Source organism: Chiloscyllium plagiosum, unplaced genomic scaffold (assembly GCF_037043375.1).
Source record: "Chiloscyllium plagiosum isolate Xiang-an unplaced genomic scaffold, Cpla_swu_hap1 HiC_scaffold_1, whole genome shotgun sequence".
Taxonomy (NCBI): domain Eukaryota; kingdom Metazoa; phylum Chordata; class Chondrichthyes; order Orectolobiformes; family Hemiscylliidae; genus Chiloscyllium; species Chiloscyllium plagiosum.
In genome coordinates, this window is record NW_028270139.1 from 76,791,956 (window position 1) to 76,811,091 (window position 19,136).

The 19,136-nt window shown below is 42.4% G+C and overlaps 1 protein-coding gene across 4 annotated transcripts in view; it reads right to left on the reverse strand.

The window, feature by feature from the left end:
* The window catches only part of clocka (clock circadian regulator a), a 142,654-nt gene that overhangs the window by 4,058 nt on the left and 119,460 nt on the right, over positions 1–19,136 (reverse strand). For all 4 annotated transcript variants that reach the window (XM_043690694.2, XM_087988202.1, XM_043690703.2 and 1 more), the window contains 3 exons: positions 12,367–12,513; positions 4,685–4,881; positions 3,166–3,400 (listed from right to left, as the gene is read on the reverse strand). In XM_043690694.2, the coding sequence (XP_043546629.1) occupies positions 3,166–3,400; positions 4,685–4,881; positions 12,367–12,513 (579 nt within the window). The remainder of the gene's footprint in view (positions 1–3,165; positions 3,401–4,684; positions 4,882–12,366; positions 12,514–19,136) is intronic.

Genomic DNA, 19,136 nt, shown 5'->3' on the forward strand with positions numbered 1-19,136 from the left:
CATGGGAGATCATGTCTCACAAACTTGATTGAGTTTTTTTAAGAAGTAACAAAGAGGATTGATGAGGGCAGAGCGGTAGATGTGATCTACATGGACTTCAGTAAGGCATTCGACAAGGTTCCGCAAGGGAGACTGGTTAGCAAGATCAGATCTCATGGCATAGAAGGAGAACTAGCCATTTGGATACAGAACTGGCTCAAAGGTAGAAGACAGAGGGTGGTGGAGGAGGAGGGTTGTTTTTCAGACTGGAGGCCTGTGACCAGTGGGGTGCCACAAGGATTGGTGCTGGGTCCTTTACATTTCGTCATTTATATAAATTATTTGGATGCGAGCATAAGAGGTATAGTTAGTAAGTTTGCAGATGACACCAAAATTGGAGGTGTAGTGGACAGCGAAGAGGGTTACCTCGGATTACAACAGGATCTTGATCAGATGGGCCAATGGGCTGAGAAGTGGCAGATGGAGTTTAATTCAGGTAAATGCGAGGTGCTGCATTTCGGAAAAGCAAATCTTAGCAGGACTTATACACTTAATAGTAAGGTCCTAGAGAGTGTTGCTGAACAAAGAGACCTTGGAGTGAAGGTTCATAGATCCTTGAAAGTGGAGTCGCAGGTAGATAGGATTGTGAAGGCTGCGTTTGGAATGCTTTATTGGTCTGAGTATTGAGTACAGGAGTTGGGAGGTCATGTTGCGGCTGTACAGGACATTGGTTAGGTCACAGTTGGAATACTGCGTGCAATTCTGGTCTCCTTCCTATCGGAAAGATGTTGTGAAACTTGAAAGGGTTCTGAAAAGATTTACAAGGATGTTGCCAGGGTTGGAGGATTTCAGTAATAAGGAGAGGCTGAACAAGCTAGGGCTGTTTTCCCTGGAGCGTCAGAGGTTGAGGGGTGACCTTATAGAGGTTTACAAAATTATGAGGGGTATGCATAGGATAAATAGACAAAGTCGTTTCCCTGGGGTGGGGGAGTCCAGAACTAGACAGCATAAGTTTAGGGTGAGAGGGGAAAGATATAAAAGAGACCTAAGGGTTGTACTGTATGGAATGAGCTGCAAGAGGAAGTGGTGGAGGCTGGTACAATTGCAACATTTAAAAGGCATTTGGATGGGTATATGAATAGGAAGGGTTTGGAGGGATATCGGCCAGGTGGTGCTGGCAGGTCGGATTAGATTGGGTTGGGATACCTGGTCGGCATGGATGGATTGGATCATGTTTCCATGCTGTACATCTCTATGACTATTAAACTAAGTCAAAAATCACACTATACCAGGTTATAATCCAACAGTTTTAATTGAAAGCACGCTAGCTTTCGGAGCATCGCTCCTTCATCAGGTGGTAGTGGAGGGCTCAATCCTAACACACAGAATTTATAGCAAAAATTTACAGTGTTATATAACTGAAATTATACATTGAAAAATTGATTGTCTGTTAAGCCTTTCATCTGTTAGAATACCATGACTGTTTCACTTCTTTCGTGTGTTAATAACAAAACCTTTTTTTAAAAAAAGTTGCATTCTCAGATTAGCTGTTAACAATGGTGATAGCTAGACAATATGTGTTCTCTGTCTATGCCATCATGTTTAGATTGATTCTAATCTAAAAAGTGAGATAACGGAGTTTTACATGAATTCATGCAGTTTTTGAACAAAGTACAATGTAACCCTGCAAGTACAAAGTCACCCCATGTGTGTGCATGTGGGTCTTTGTCTGTCTGTGTATGTGTCAATCTGGGTTGGGGGTTGTGAGTATGAGTATGTGTGTGTGTGTAGTGAGTGCAGAGTGTCTTAAGTCTGTGAGGGGGTTGGGACCTTGGGTTCATGTCACATTACAGGTGACCACCATTGCACTACACACACAGATCTCCGACACATACACAGGCACTCCTATACACACACATACACACGGACACACATATACACAGATACCCACACACACCCTTACAGACACAGACACTCTGCACTCACTACACACACACACATTCTCACACTCACAACCCCCAACCAAGACAGACAAAGACCCACATGCACACATATATTTTGTGGGGTGAATTTGTACTTGCAGGGTTACATTGTACTTTGCTCAAAAATTGCATGAATTTATGTAAAACTCCGTTATCTCACTTTTTAGATTAGAATCAATCGAAACATCATGGCATAGACAGAGAACACAGGGGGCTAACACCTTCAATATATTGTCTAGCTATCACCATTGTTATCAGCTAACCCGAGAGTGCAACATTTTTAATAAAAAGGTTTTGTGATTTACACATGAAAGAAGTGAAACTGTCATGGTATTCTAACAGATGAAAGGCTTAACAGACAATCAATTTTTCAATGTATAATTTCAGTTACATCAATGTAAATTTTTGCTATAAATTCTGTGTGTTAGGATTGAGCCCTCCACTACCACCTGATGAAGGAGCGACGCTCCGAAAGCTAGTGTGCTTCCAATTAAACATGTTGGGACTATAACCTGGTATTGAGATTTTTAACTTTGTACAGCCCAGTCCAACACCGGCATCTCCAAATCATGACTATTAAATTAGAGAGGGTTCAGAAAAGATTTACCAGAATATTGCTTGGAATTGACAGTATGAGTGGGACCTTTTCCACTGCAGCATAGAAGTTTGAGGGGTGACCTTATTTAGATTTATAAAATCATGAAAGGTATAAATAAGGTGAATGTCAAGGGTCTTTTCCTTAGGTCAGGGGAGTTCAAAACTAGGGAGTATATTTTTAAGGTGAGAGGAGAAAGATTTAAAAAGGACAAGGGATCAATTTCTGTTTGCAGAGAGTGATTCATGTGTGGAACAAACTGCCCGAGAAAGTAGAGATGCAGGTACAGTTACAGCGTTTAAAAGACATTTGGATAAGTTTGTGAATAGGAAAGGTTTGGAGGGATATGGGCCAAGGGCAGTAGGTCGGACTAATTTAGATCGGGAACATAATCGATGTAGACTGGTTGGACCATAAGGGTCTGTTTCAAAGCTGTATGACTCAAGTCTCTATAGCATGAAGATTGTATCAAAAGTATTGTGGTAATCATGATTTCTATTGATGATTTTCTGGCAACATTTTATATCATAGTTTCAAATGTGCTAAATTAGTGGACAGAAGTGGTATTTGATTCAAATTCTAAACTTAATCTTCATCAAGTCATCATACCTGTGGACACTGCAGTAGCTGCTGGGTAGGTTTTTGAGACTGTGGTGGAACTGTGGTAGTTTCTTCATGCTGACTTTGTGTTAATGGTGAAGTCTGAACATGTTGCTGCTGAGTGGTGAAAGTGGGATGGGTTGTCACCACTTGACCCATAAACATAGTTGTCGGAACCATAACTGTGCTGCACCCCATGGGAGCAGTTACCAGCTTTGTCACAAGTTGCTGGCCTTTTTGAAATCTAGTGTTAGGAATAAAAAAAGGTATTCAACTTTCACTGTATGTTTTCAAAACTTAAAGATGAACATGATAAAATGACTTTTTAAAATATTATTTCATTTCCCCTGCTTTGCTGCATCCTTAGGTATGATTTGAATATGGATATAATCTGGGGGAGGTGATAGCGTCGGGTACTGTCACTGGACTAGTAATTCAGGGCCTCCAGTTGAATATTCCGGATGTAAGATTTCAAATTCCACCACGATAGATGATGAAATTCAAACTCTGTTTTAAAAAAGTCTAGAATTAAAAGCTAGTCTAATGGCAACCATGTAACCTTTGTCAATTGTCGCAAATAACCATTTGGTTTACTAACATCTTTTAGGGAAGAAATCTGCCATTATAATTTTGTGTGGCCTACATGTTACACCAGACCCAGAGCAATTGATTGATGCTTAACTGCCTAATAAACTATTCAGTTCAAATGCAGTTAGGGATTGGCAATAAATGCTGGCCCAGCAATGATGTCCACATTCCTTGAATTATTTTTTCCAAGTCACTATCATATGAGACAGGGAATGCCAGTTGCTTATGTAACTGTAGTGGGTTTCACAGTTAAATCCATTCACACATGCATTATGAAGTGTCTCAATAGTGATCAAGGCTGGGAACATAGGTGATGTTTCTCCCCGATTGATAACTCAAGATGTAGTGCACTAACAATTCTTGCATTCATTCAAATTGAGTTAATTTCATATTAAATAAGAGGATTAATCCTGGATCTTCCCAGATATACCTGCTGCACAATCAGATCAAAGGTAATATATATCTTTACAAATATTTTATCCTTTAAAATAGTCATCGGACTTTAAAACTATTTTCTCACGTCTTAACTGAGAAAAAGATTATATCCAGTATACATTATTTATAAACAATGAAAATTAAGCTTTAACATTTTTAAGAGAAATTCTATTTACCCACATATATAATACGTCTTTACTACCATGTATCATGAGCAGAAAGATCCTGTGTGCCGATATGACAGCAGGAATATTGACGACTACAGATGTAAATAAGATGTCATTTAAATTACATTTTTTTAAAAAGTCTAATACCTCAAATTATGTTTCAATGACACTAAATTGTATTAATCTTTATTTTAAAACAATAAATGCTTTTAAAGATTCTTTGTAAAATTTCTAATTCATTTTTAATCTAGTTTCCAGACAATCTATACCTTTGGAAGGGCTGGGGTCTGAGAGACAGATTTTATGCACAAACACTTCATATACAACCAGACACTTACCGGAGAAACCTGTCATGAGCAAGAGGGGTAACTGCGCAGCTTTGGTTAGAATTTTGGAATAAAGTAGGAGTAAGCTGCCCAACATTGGCTGTTGTGGGTTGGGAATTTATCATCGTGTTATATTGGGAGGTTGTAAGAATATCCTGTCTGGAAATTAAAGTCTGTTGCCTGTGGTTAGTTTGCAAAGTCTGCTGAACCTGTAAAAGGAAAACATTCTTAATTTTTTTTAAACATTTGAAATAAAAAGGTTAGGTTAAGTAATGCTGGGGGTAAGGGATCAAATTTAGAAAAATGTAGAGTGAACCACAGTAGAGACAAGGCGAGTGAGAAAGTAAAATGAGAAATGATAAACTGAAAATGACAGAAATAGAGAATACAAATCTAAGATTAAATCAACGGATAAGACTAGCAATTAAAAAAAAAGTTCAAAACTAAAACCTCTGTATCGTAATGCATGAAGCAGTCAAAACAAAATAGATGAACTAATACTGTAAACAGAAATAAATGCAAGTGATCTGATAGCCATTACACAGACAAGGCTATAGGATGATACACTGCTGTGCTCTTCCAGCACCACTAATCCAGAATCTGGTTTCCAGCATCTGCAGTCATTGTTTTTACCCTATAGGATGATACAGATTGGGACCTGAACATTGAAGGGTACGTGACATTTAGGAAGGACAGGAATGTAGGATAAGATGGAGTGGTTGGTTTGTTAATAAAAGTCTATTAATAATAAAACTAACAATAAGAAGATATTATTCCAATAGAGAGCAATGAGCTACGTTGAAGAGATCTCAATATACAAGTGATTTGGATTGAGATGAGAAATGATAAAGCTAAGAAGTCACAAGTAAGAATGGTGTCCAGGATACCTAATAGTCAACACATGGCAGGACAGAGTTTAAGGGAAAAAACGAATGGGAGCTTGCCAATAAGGTATGGTGATAGTCATAAAAGGGCATTTTAATCTACATATTGAATGGAAAAGAAATCAGATAGGTAAAGGTAGCCTAGATGAGACATTCAAAGAAAGTTTTCAGGGTAGTCTCTTAAAACAGCATGTCTGGAGTGCATCAGAAAACAGACTGTACTAGACTTGGTATGTACAATGAAACAGGATTAAATAATAACCTCATAATGACAGTATTCCTAGATAGCAGGGATCATAATATGATTGGATTTTCCATTTGATTTAAGGGGGAGAAAAAGCAGGTCCTAAACTTGCATTTTAGACTTAAATCAGGGCAATTATGACAACATGAAAGCAAGCTAGCTAAAACAAACTGGCAAATTAGCATAAGAGATAAGTCATTATCATGACTGTGGTGATATTTTGGGGATATTTGCAAATACAATCCAATGAGTAAGGAAATTTTCAAGGGTATAACCTACAATCCACAGTTAGCTAAAAAAAAATTAAAGATAGTGTCAAACTTAAAGAAAAAGCACATGATTAGGCAAAAATGGATGGCATGTCAAAAGAAAGTGCACAATATAAAACTCAGCAAGATGACTAAAAGACTGATAAAGAGAGAAGGTTAGAGTATAAGAAATATTAATTCTGTAGGAAATGAGTCAGAGAATTCATGGAAAATAAAGAGATGGCAGATGAATTGAACAGGTATTTTAGAATCATAGAGATGTACAGCATGGAAACAGACCCTTCGGTCCAACCCATCCACGCCGACCAGATATCCCAACCCAATCTAGTCCCACCTGCCAGCACCCAGCCCATATCCCTCTAAATCTTTCCTATTCATATACCCATCCAAATGCCTCTTAAATGTTGCAATTGTACCAGTCTCCACCACTTCCTCCGGCGGCTCATTCCATACACGTAACACCCTCTGGGTGAAAAAGTTGCCCCTGAGGTCTCTTTTATATCTTCCTTTCTCACCCTTTTTGCATCAGGAATCACAGTAATCAGGAAATGGAAGGGATGGAGGACCTCAACAAAATTACAAACAAATTACAAACAGGGAAGTGGTACTGAACAAATCATTGGAGCTGCAAGCTGATGGGTTCCCAGGTACTGATATACTTCATTTTTAGAAGAGGCTGGTGAGATAGTTGTTCTGGATTCAGGGAAAGTTCCATTAGATTGTAAAATAACAATGTACTATTCTATTTAAAAAAAGGAGACAGAAAGCAGGAAGCTACAGGCCAGTTAACTTGAAATCTGATACAGGAAAGATGTTAAAAGCTATTAAAGATGTTATAGAGGGGTACTTGCAAAAATTCAAAGAAAGCAGGCAGAGTCAAACTGGCTGTGTGAAATTCTAATCAATTTAACAAATTTGAAGAAGCAAAGTACAATGAGAAAGAGAACAAAAACTTTATTGTGGAATATTGAAGTTTATGGAGTAGGGGATAACATATTGGCACTAATTGAAAATTGGCTAGCTAACAGGAAACGGAATGGCACAAGTGGGTCATTTCCTGATCAACAAGATGTGATGAGGGTTCTACCTCAGGGTTCAGTGCATGACTTTGATATTTGACAATTTACGTAAATGAGTTGGATCAAGGAGCAAAGGTATTTTTATTAAATTTGCTAATGAAGCAAAGGATGATTGGAAAATAAGTGGCTAAGAGATCAATGGACATTGATAGGTTAAGTGAGCAGGGGAAAGTATGATATTGTCCATTTTGCCAAGAAGTATAAAACAACATACCTAAGTGGCGAGAGAGTGCAAAGCTCTGAAATGCAAGGATATCTCAGTGCATGAACTGTATGGCTATTATGCATTTACAGCAAATAATTAGAAAAGCTAACAGAATTATATCCAAGGGGAATGGAATATTCAAGCTGGGAGGTTATATTTCAGTTGTTGACACCAAGTCTAGCGCAAGGAATACAATAATGGTCTTATTTAGGAAGGATACAATTTTTAAAAATGTATTCACAGGATGAGAGTGTCACTGGGTAAGCAAGCATTCATTGCCCATCCGTAATTAACTACAGGGCTGTTGAGAGTCAACCATGTGTCTGTGGATCTGGAGTCACATGTAGGCCAGACCAGGTGAGGATGGTGGATTTCCTTCCCAGAAGGGAATCAGTGAGCTAGATTGGGCTTTTCTGAAAATTGACAGTGGTTTTGTGGTCATCAGTAGATTCTTAATTCCCATTATTTGTAATTGAATTCAAATTCCACCATGTGTTGTGGCAGGATCCCTCGAACATTAGCTGACTTTCTGGATTAATAATCTAACACTAATACCATTAGACCATTGCCTCCCCAATGCATTGGAAGTAGTTCATAAAAAGTTTCCTAGAGTAATTCTGGAAATAATTCTCTTTTGAGGAAATGTCGGAGAGGCTAGGCTTACATCTGCTTGAATTTAAAAGGGAGAGAGTTGACTTGACAGTAATATATAAGATGCTAAAAGATCTTGACAGGATGCATACGAAAAGAATGTTTCCTCCTAGACCTAGAAGTGACTGTTTAAAAGTAAGGGTTTGCCTACTTAAGACAGAAATGAAGAGAAATCTTTTCTCCCAGAGGATCACAAGGCTTTGGAACTCTCCCTCAAACGTATTTGGAAGCAGAGTCTTTGAATATTTTTAAGGCAGAGGTTCACAGATTCTTGATAAGCAAGGTGGATAAAAGGATATCGAGGGGAGGCAGGAATGTGAAGTGACTCAAGAGGCCTATTTCTAGTCCTAATTCATAAGTTCATATGTTCTTTAATCATTGCATTTCTTAGGGGATAGTACACTCTCAGTCCTGTTAGGAAAGAAGTTCCAAGATTTTGAACCAGTAACAGAGATGCAATTCTAAGTCAGGATGGTGGATGGCCTTGAGAGGAACTTGAAAGTTGTGATGTTCACATGTGTTTGCCCGCCTTTGTTTTAGATCATATCAAGTTTCTAGACGATCATTGGAAATGTGCTCTTTCAGTCATGTGGAGAGTGTTCATCACTGATTGTGCCCTGCAGATGATGGACAGGTTTTAGGGAGATAGATAGTGAGTTACTCACTGCAGATTTCCAATGTTCTGAACTATTCTTGTAGCCATGATCTTTCATTGGCTGGTCCAGTTCAGTTTCTTGTCAACAGTGACCTACAGGATGTTGATAGACTGGTAATGCCACACTAAATGTCATGGGGAGCTTGTTGGATTATTTTTTGTTGAAGATGGTATTTTGACCAGTGACATGGAATTTCCTAGGCGGAAAATCATACTCGTTAGTGTGTGATTGCCAATGATGAATTACCGGGTACTTGTGTAACAAAATATTACATAATTAGAATAATCTGAATGCTGTTCAGGTTTTGTTACATTTGGAATGCACCAGTATCTGAGAAGTCATGAATAGTGCTGAACATTGCAGAATCATAAACAAACAAGGAGAATTTGCTGTCTGATTTCCATCTAAATTTGGGTGGGTAGAGTTCTCTATCTTGAGACCCTGCGCATCCACAGTTCCATGAAGTGGGCCATGGTCAGTCCACTGGCTTGTAGCAACAAGTCTGGGCAATAAGATTAATGAGGTCAAGGAGATTTAGAGAGACCTGAGAGAGCTCTTGGCACATCTTGCGCAGAGCTATCGACTTACATCAGTTGAAGAGATACTCAGCATGTCAGGTCCATTTCCAGAACTAAGGGGAAATGCTTTGGGGGAGGGGGAAAACAAGTGCAGCAATAGCAAGTGAGACCATGACTCTCAGAAATTTATTCATTGGGATAAGGGACTCCAGGCTTTGTGCAAGGTAAAGTACAACTGTGAATCGCAGGGGATTTTCTGGTGGGGGCGGGGGGGGCAAGGATTGGGGTGACATGCTAAGAGGTATGCTGGGAAGCGTGTAATGCAAAGTGGAGACACCCTGGTTCCAAGAGAAGGGGCTAGTGAATGATCACACCAGGATTGGTCATCTCATATGCCAGAGTCTGGCTGGGAAGGGTAGACAAGTGAAGGTACATATAGACAGATTGCATGGGGACTTCGAGAAGTGGGGTGAACAATATGGATTACTAGTGAGGGGATGTGGATACTTGAGGTCTCACTGGCATGGGTAGGATGAGTTTGGAAGCCACTGGAAAAAGGAGCTTTGTCACCTAATATTGTGCTGGAGCTTGAAAATGTGCAATGGAAAGAAAATTACACAGTGAGAAGGGTTACTGACTTGCCTGTGAGGGAGATGGCTGCAGCACTCGCCCAAAGGGCTTTTGAATGAAACAACATTTATCACAGGTCCATCAAAGGTAAAGCAGTTTCCCTACTCTCCGGCATTTTCACTACTGGACAATTCTTTGACATTTACAATTTTGCTCATAGAGAGAGCCAATCATTAGGGATGTTGAACAAGGATAGTCAAAGGTTGCACCAGGACCCAATGCAATGTGCACACATTATTCCTCCTGAATGTAGATAGTGCAGTAGTCGTGCAGATCATTATCCGCCAAGTATCAGGCTGAATGATGGGAAAGTGCATTTAGTGTCTACACAGCTGGTTCCCATCCACCAGGATCTGCAAGACCCGATCAGAGAAATGTAATAACATCTTTCTCTGACATCTTGTGCACACATTCTTAATTGAACAGGGAAGCTCTGGAATGCCAGTGCCTGTATGGGTACATAGATTTAAAGATGATGCATGTGCAAGAGACTTCAGTCTTTAACTGACTATCTGCTGACTGGTGAGTTGTCAAGGGAATGGCATGTTCTTCTGAAAAGGCCATCCAAGACCAGGAATTGATAAAAACTGGATTAGTGGTGCTGGAAGAGCACAGCAGTTCAGTCAGCATCCAAGAAGCAGCGAAATCGACATCAGGGCATCAATGTGGACTTCAACAGTTTCCTCATTTCCCCTCCCCCCACCTCACCCTAGTTCCAAACTTCCAGCTCAGCACTGTCCCCATGACTTGTCCGGACTTGTCCTACCTGTCTATCTCCTTTTCCACCTATCCACTCCACCCTCTCCTCCCTGACCTATCACCTTCATCCCCTCCCCCACTTACCCACTGTATTCTATGCTACTTTCTCCCCATCCCCACCCTCCTCTAGCTTATCTCTCCACGCTTCAGGCTCACTGCCTTTATTCCTGATGAAGGGCTTTTGCCCAAAACATCGATTTCACTGCTCCTTGGATGCTGCCTGAACTGCTGTGCTCTTCCAGCACCACTAATCCAGAATCTGGTTTCCAGCATCTGCAGTCATTGTTTTTACCTAATTGATAAAAACTGTTAAGTCAGACCTGTAGATGTGATGGAGAAGGGAACTCTCTTGGTATCTGCAAGATAAATGATGTAGAAATTGGATGTGAAAGATAACATGGAGCAGGATGACACAGGTAAATAAGGAGGAAAGTTTGGTTAAAAAAAAGGATAAGAAAACCTGCAAGGCCTTGTGGCAACAACTCTCCCCAAAAAAAATTACTTAATTCTGATTTAGCTAAGAAAAATGTACGATTCAGCCCCATATATTTCAATCTACGTTACAGAAATAAAATGTTCATTAGCAGTCTACATAATCAAGCTTCCTTACTGGATGTGATCTAACCTATACAAATAACTTCTCACAACTACAACCACCTTGGGAAAAGGAAGTTTCTGCTCTGCAAATGCTTACTCAATCCAAAGTTAAAACATTGAAGACTGCCTCAGTTCAGGAGTTTTTCCACTTCATTCTGTAGATTATGTGGTTTACAAGTCTTGCAACATTTTTTTTTCACAATACGTTTACAAGTGAGTAACCTGTAACCAGTGAGGTTCCACAGGGATGAGTGCTGGGACCATAATTGTTTCCAACATATATTCATGACTTGGAAGAAAGAAGCAAATGTAGTGCAGCCAAATTTGCAGTTGACACAAAAATAGATGGTAAGACAACTTATGAAAGGGATACAAACAGTTTACAAAAATATATTGCTAGATTAAGTAAGTAGGCAAAAAAGTTGACAAATGGAATATATGTGGCAAAATGTGAAGTTGTTCATTTTCAAAGCAAGAGCATAAGATAGAGATGTACCACTTTTCAGGTGTGTTCTCAGACAAGCTTCCTTCAAGTTGTAAAAATTAACTACGGTTCCTTCCTACTCCTTACAACACTTCAGTGACAGCTTGTTAAGGTTGAATTATGATGAAAAATATCAGTTTTGGTGTTGCATTCTCTGTGGACCAACAACACACCTACGTCACTATTCAGATTCTAAAAATCAGAGCATACAGAACCGAAAAGCTACTTTATGCATATGGGACTCTAAGTTGTCAAAACTCCCAATTTCAGCATAAGAGGTTCAATGGAAGGTCAAGAGGAGGACATGGTGGAATAGAAGTAAATATCACTAATGCCTTGGAAAAGCAGGTTCAAAATACATCACAATAACTGGTGAAATTTAATTTCAGGTAATAATTATGCAATAGAAAACTAGTCTCAGTAATAGTGCCTATCAAACTAGGAATCTATTGTTCTTACCTTGTTTGGCGTACACATGACTCATGATGCATACTAATGTGGTCCACTCTTAAGCTTCTCCTGAACATGTCCATCAGTCACTCAGTGCAATTAGAAATAAATGAAATGTTGGCATTGCCAATGATGCCCATCACATAAAAAACCCTCACACTGAGGTACAGGAATTATCTAGCATCAAGTTATGAATTATTGGGATGAGTGACCCTACCTTTACCATAAACAAGTTCTGCTTAATTATCATCTGTTCTGTTTGACCTACCTGAAGCCCCTGTCCTTGGACAAGGTGAAGTTGCTGTTGGATTTTCCGAAGTTCTTCTTGCTGACGCTGAATATTTGCTTCCAAAATCTGTGTCCTCTGTTCTAACTGCTCCTTTAGGTGTTGCATAGCCCCTAGCTGTACTGAGAACTGAGACATCACATACCATTTTATATGCACTCTAAGTCAAGCAACTCAGGTTATATATTTCTAAGTACTTACAATAAACATACTTGACGTAACAAAAGTTACAAACATTTCAGAACTTTCTAGATGGCTGAGTACGAACAGTGAGAAAGAAGAACGTTATATTCATTATGATTTAAACTATGTCAGTCATTTCACTTCGTATTTTCATTCTTTACATGGCTGGTCCAGAGGAGGTTCAAAGGGCAGAATTAAAAATTAACTAGTGTTTGAGAGTAGGTTATGTAGGAAAGTAAAAGGAAAATCAGTAGTTCTTCATTTACACTCCACCAGTCAACAATGATGGAAAAAAAGTATTTTGTGGAAGTTTCTTTCACTCATAGGACATATCACAAGAATACTAATTCTTGGGAAAATAACATTTATCGTGCGAGACTGTACAGTGCTGACTGAAATGGACTCTGATTGGTAGAAGCATTGACAGGGAGATTGCACTCATTAATGCTGAGCTACAGTTAACCTGTTTCAATTTTAAACTCAGCTGGTTGACTCTGATTAGACTGACTACTTAAGAGATATGCTGTTGATATACCAACACTATACAAATTATATTGCTAGTGTATTGCCAGTATGAAAGCTGGGGTCCCAAAGACTGTATGCATCTTGCTTATTCTTTTCAAAACTTGCCATACAGTGTTCATCATTAAACGTGATCCTGTAATTGAACAACATTTGCTGGATAATGGAGTGTGCAAAGCATTATGCAGATAACCAATTTAGGATTGTCAGTCATGCTCACATTTGCATGCCTGAGAACAACTTCACCTGATGAAGCAGCAGCGCTTCAAAAGTCTGTGATGTCAAATAAACCTATTGAACTATAACCTGGTGTTGTACGACTTCTGACCTCGAGAGAGTCAGCAACAGAGTCAGAGATATATAGCACGGAAACAGACCCTTCAGTCCAAGTTGCCCATGCCAACCAGATACCCTAAAATGATTAGTCCCATTTGCGAGTATTTGGCTTGTATCCCTCTAAACTGTTATATTCATATACCCATTCAGATTCCTTTTAAATGTTGTAATCGCACCAACTGCCATAACTTCTGGCAGCTCATTCCGCACCACCCTCTGTGTGAAAAGGTTGCCCTTTAGGTCTCTTACTAAATTTTCCTCTCACACCTTAAACCTATGCCCTCTGGTTCTGGACGTCCCCGTCCTGGGGAGAAGACCTTGTCTATTTACCGCATCCATGCCTCTCAATTTTATAAACTCTATAAGATCACCTCAGCCTCCAACACTCCAGGAAAAATAGCCCCAGCCTATTCAGCCTCTCCTTATAGCTCAAACCCTCAATACCTTGGGAACATTCCTGTATTTGGAGATGCCGGTGTTGGACTGGGGTGTACAAAGTTAAAAATCACACAACACCAGGTTATAGTCCAACAGGTTTAATTGGAAGCACTGGCTTTCAGAGCACTGCTCCTTCATCTGCCACAACCACTAACCATACCTCCTACGTTCATATCCAAATCATTTATATAATGACAAAAAATAGTGGACACAGTACCGATCCTTGTGGCACAGTGCTGGTCACAGGGCTCCAGTCTAAAAAGCATACTCTACCACCACTCCCTGTCTTTGACCTTCAAACTACCCTTGTACCCAAATGGCTAGTTCTCCTTGTGTTCCATATGATCTAACCTTGCTAACCAGCCTACCATGAGGAACCTTGTTGAATGCATATAGTCCGTATAGTTCACCTTAGAAAATCCCAGATGATACCCTTCTTCCAATTTCCCTTCCCTCCACCGCATCTCCTCTACTTCCCGCACCACCGCCCTTGAACCTCACCCGTCCCAACGTAACAAGGACAGAATTCCCTGGTCCTCACCTTCCAACCCACCAACCTCCGCATTCATCGCATCATCCTCTGCCACTTCCGCCACCTACAAACGGATCCCATCACCAGAGACATATTTCCCTCCCCACCCCTATCAGAGATCATGGAGAGACCATTACCTCCTCGACTCCCTCGTCAGGTCCATGCCTCCCCCCCCCACCAGCTCACACCCCATTCCCAGCACCTTCCCCTGCCACTGCAGGAAGTGCAAAACTTGCGCCCACACCACTCCCCTCACCTCCATCCAAGGCTCCAAAGGATCCTTCCACACCTGATAGAAATTTACCTGTACCACCACCAATGTCATCTACCGTATCTGTTGCACCCGATGTGGTCTCCTCTACACCGGGGAAATAGCATGCCTACTTGCAGATTGTTTCAGAGAACATCTCTGGGACACCTGCACTAATCGACCCCACCGTCCCATGGCTGAACATTTCAACTCCCCGTCCCACTCTACCAAGGACATGCAGGCTTCCTCCATCGCCAAAATGTACCCACCTGACACCTGGAGGAAGAACGTCTCATATTTCGCCTTGGGACCCTGCAACCACATGGGATCTTTGTGGATTTCAACAGTTTCTTCATTTTCCCTCCCCCAACATTATTCCAGTCCCAAGCCACCAACTCGGCACTGCCATCCTGACCTGTCCATCACCTTTCCCATCTATCCGCTCCACCCTCTGCTCTGATGTATCACCTTCTCCCCCACCTTCATCTACCTATCGCTTTCTCAGCTACCTTCCCCCTCAAACCCACCCCTCTCTCATTTATCTCTCAGCCCCCCAGCCCACAAGTCTCATTCCTAATAAAGGACATGCCCGAAATATCGATTCTCCTGCTCTTTGGATGCTGCCTGATCTGCTCTGCTTTTCAAGCACCACACTCTCAACTCTGATCTCCAACATCTGCAGTCCTCATTTTCTCCTCCCTGACGTCCATCTAGATCAGGCCTACCACACTGCCATCAATCCTCTTCAACACTTCTTCAAACACTCAATTAAGTTAGTGAGACATGATCTCCTATGCACAAAGCTACATGGACTATAACCTGGTGTTGTGTGATTTTTAACTTTAATTACGGATAGTCAAACAGGTCTATTTGGAAGCACTAGCTTCGGAGCGCTGCTCCTTCAGGTGGTTGTGGAGAATAAGATTGTAAGACACAGAATTTATAGCAAAAGTTTACAGTGTGATGTAACGGAAATTATATATTGAAAGAGACCTGGATTATGTAAATTGCAAGACTTTTTAAAAAAAGTTACATTCTCAAGTGCACTTTAATAATTGATGTCATGTTGGCCCAGATAAGGTATTGAAGGTGTTAACTCCCTGTGAGGCTGTCTGTGCCACAATGGTCAGACTGATTCTGATCTAAAAACAGATTTACAGAATCTTACATGGATTCATGCAGTTTTTGAACAAAGTAAAATGTAATTCTGCAAGTACAAATTCACTCCATAAACATGTGTGTGTGTGTGCGGTGGGGGGGGGGGGTTGTTATGAGTGTCTGTGAGAGGGTGTGTGTATGTGTGAGTGTAAAGGTGTTTAAGTCTGTGAGAGTGTGTGTGTGGGTGTGCATGTGGGGAGAGAGAGTGTGTGTGTGTGGGAGTGCATGTGGAGAGAGAGAGTGTGTGTGTGTGTGTGTGTGAGTGCATGTGGAGAGAGAGAGTGTGTGTGTGGGAGTGCATGTGGAGAGAGAGTGTGTGTGGGAGTGCATGTGGAGAGAGAGAGAGACAGAGAGAGAGTGTGTGTGTGTGTGTGTGTGTGTGTGGGAGTGCATGTGGAGAGAGAGAGTGTGTGTGTGGGAGCGCATGTGGGGAGAGAGAGTGTGTGTGAGTGCATGTGGGGAGAGAGAGTGTGTGTGTATGGGAGTGCATGTGGGGAGAGAGAGTGTGTGGGTGTGTGTGTGTGTGTGTATGTAATGGGGTCACCTGTAGTGTGACATGAACACAAGGTCCCGGTTGAGGCCATTGCCATGGGTACCGAACTTGATTATCAGCCTCTGCTCTCTCTCTCTCACACACACACACTCTCACAGACTTAAACATCTTTATACTCACACACATTAGATTGGATTACATTACAGTGTGGAAACAGGCCCTTCGGCCCAACAAGTCCACACCGACCTGCCGAAGCGCAACCCACCCATACCCCTACATTTACCCATTACCTAATGCTACGGGCAATTTAACATGGTCAATTCACCTGACCTGCACATCTTTTGGATTGTGGGAGGAAACCGGAGCACCCGGAGGAAACCCACGCAGACACAGGGAGAATGTGCAAACTCCACACAGTCAGTCGCCTGAGGAGGGAATTGAACCCGGGTCTCAGGCGCTGTGAGGCAGCAGTGCTAACCACTGTGCCACCATGCCGCCCACATACACACGCCCTCTCACAGACACCCATAAACCCCCCAAAACCTCCCCACCGTAGTTTGTGGGATGAATTTGCACTTGCAGAATTACATTTTACTTTGCTCAAATATTGCATGAATCCATATAAGATTCTATAAATCCATTTTTTAGATTAGAATCAGTCTGACCATTGTGACACAGACAGCCTCACAGAGAGCTAACACCTACAATACCTTATCTGAGCCGACATGACACCAATTGTTAAATAATTTCAGTTACATCACACTGTAAACTTTTGCTATCTTACAACCTTATTCTCCACAATCACCTGATGAAGGAGCAGCGCTTTGAAAGCTAGTGCTTCCAAATAAACCTGTTGGAATATAACCTGGTGTTGTGCAATTTTAACTTTATACACCCCAGTCCAACACCATTGTCTCCAAATCATTAGATTAGAATGGTGCTGGAAAAGCACAGCAGTTCAGGCAGCATCCGAGGAGCAGGAAAATCGACACTTCGTACAATCAGGACTCCCGCCCACCTTCCGAGGACCGTTCGCCCATTTCCAACACACTCCATCCATCTGGGCACCCCGTGCTGGCCTATTACCGGCCCTCGACCTCTCCATTTCCAACTGCTGCCGGGACATTAACCACCTCAACCTGTCTACCCCCCTCCCCCACTCCAACCTTTCACCCTCACAACATGCAGCCCTCCACTCCCTCTGCTCCAATTCCGTCCTCATAATCAAGCCAGCGGATAAACAGGGTGCAGTGGTAGTCTGGCGCATTGACCTCTACACCGCTGAAGCCAGACGCCAACTCGAAGACACCTCCTCTTACTGCCCCCTCGACCATGACCCCACCCCCCATCATCAAGCCATCATCTCCCAGACCTCATCACTTCAGGAGATCCACCTACAGCTTCCAACCTCATAGTCTGGGAACCCCGCACTGCCTGATTCTACCTCCTTCCCAAGATCCACAAGCCTGACCACCCTGGCCGACCCATTGTCTCAGCATGCTCCTGCCCCACTGAACTCATCTCCACCTACCTCGACACTGTCCTATCCCCCCTAGTCCAGGAACTCCCCACGTACATTCAAGACACCATGCCTTCCACCTCCTCCAAGACTTCCATTTTCCCGGCCCCCAACGCCTCATCTTCACCATGGATATCCAATCCCTCTACACCTCCAACCTCAATGACCAGGGCCTCCAAGCCCTCCGTTTCTTCCTCTCCTGACATCCCCAACAGTACCCTTCCACCGACACTCTCATTTGTTTGGCCAAACTGGTCCTCACCCTTAACAATTTCTCCTTCGAATCCCCCCACTTCCTCCAGACCAAAGGGGTAGCCATGGGCACCCATATGGGCCCCAGCTATGCCTGTCTCTTTGTTGGCTATGTAGAACAGTCGATCTTCCGTAGTTACACCGGCACCACTCCCCACCTCTTCCTCCGCTACATTGATGACTGCATCGGTGTCACCGCGTTCTCCCGCGAGGAGGTTGAGCAATTCATCAACTTCACCACACATTTCACCCTGACCTTAAATTTACCTGGACCATCTCTGACACCTCCCTGCCCATCCCCATTAATGACGACTGACTTGACACCGACATTCTTTACAAACCCACTGATTCCCACAGCTACCTGGATTACACCTCTTCCCACTCTACCTCCTGCAAAAATGCCATCCCGTATTCCCAATTCCTCCGCCTCTGACGTATCTGCTCCCAGGAGGACCAGTTCCAACACAGAACACCCACCAGATGGGCTCCTTCTTTAGAGACCGCAATTTCCCTTCCCACGTGGTTAAAAATGCCCTCCAACGCATCTTGTCCACATCCCGCACCTCCGCCCTCAGACCCCACCCCTCCAACCGTAACAAGGACAGAATCCCCTGGTGCTCAGCTTCCACCCTACCAACCTTCGCATGAACTAAATCATCCGATGACATTTCCGCCACCTCCAAACAGACCCCACCACCAGGGATATATTTACCTCCCACCCCTTTCCACCTTCCGCAAAGACCATTCCCTCCGTGATTACCTGGTCAGGTCCATGCCCCCCAACAACCCATCCTCCCGTCCTGGCACATTCCCCTGCCACCGCAGGAATTGCAAAACCCGCGCCCACACCTTCTCCCTCACCTCCATCCACTGCCCCAAAGGAGCCTTCCACATCCATCAAAGTTTTACCTGCACATCCACCAATATCATTTATTATATTTGTTGCTCCCGATGCGGTCTCCTCTACATTGGGGAGACTGGGCGCCTCCTAGCAGAGCACTTTAGGGAACGTCTTTGGGACACCCGCATCAATCAACCACACCGCCCTGTGGTCCAACATTTCAACTCC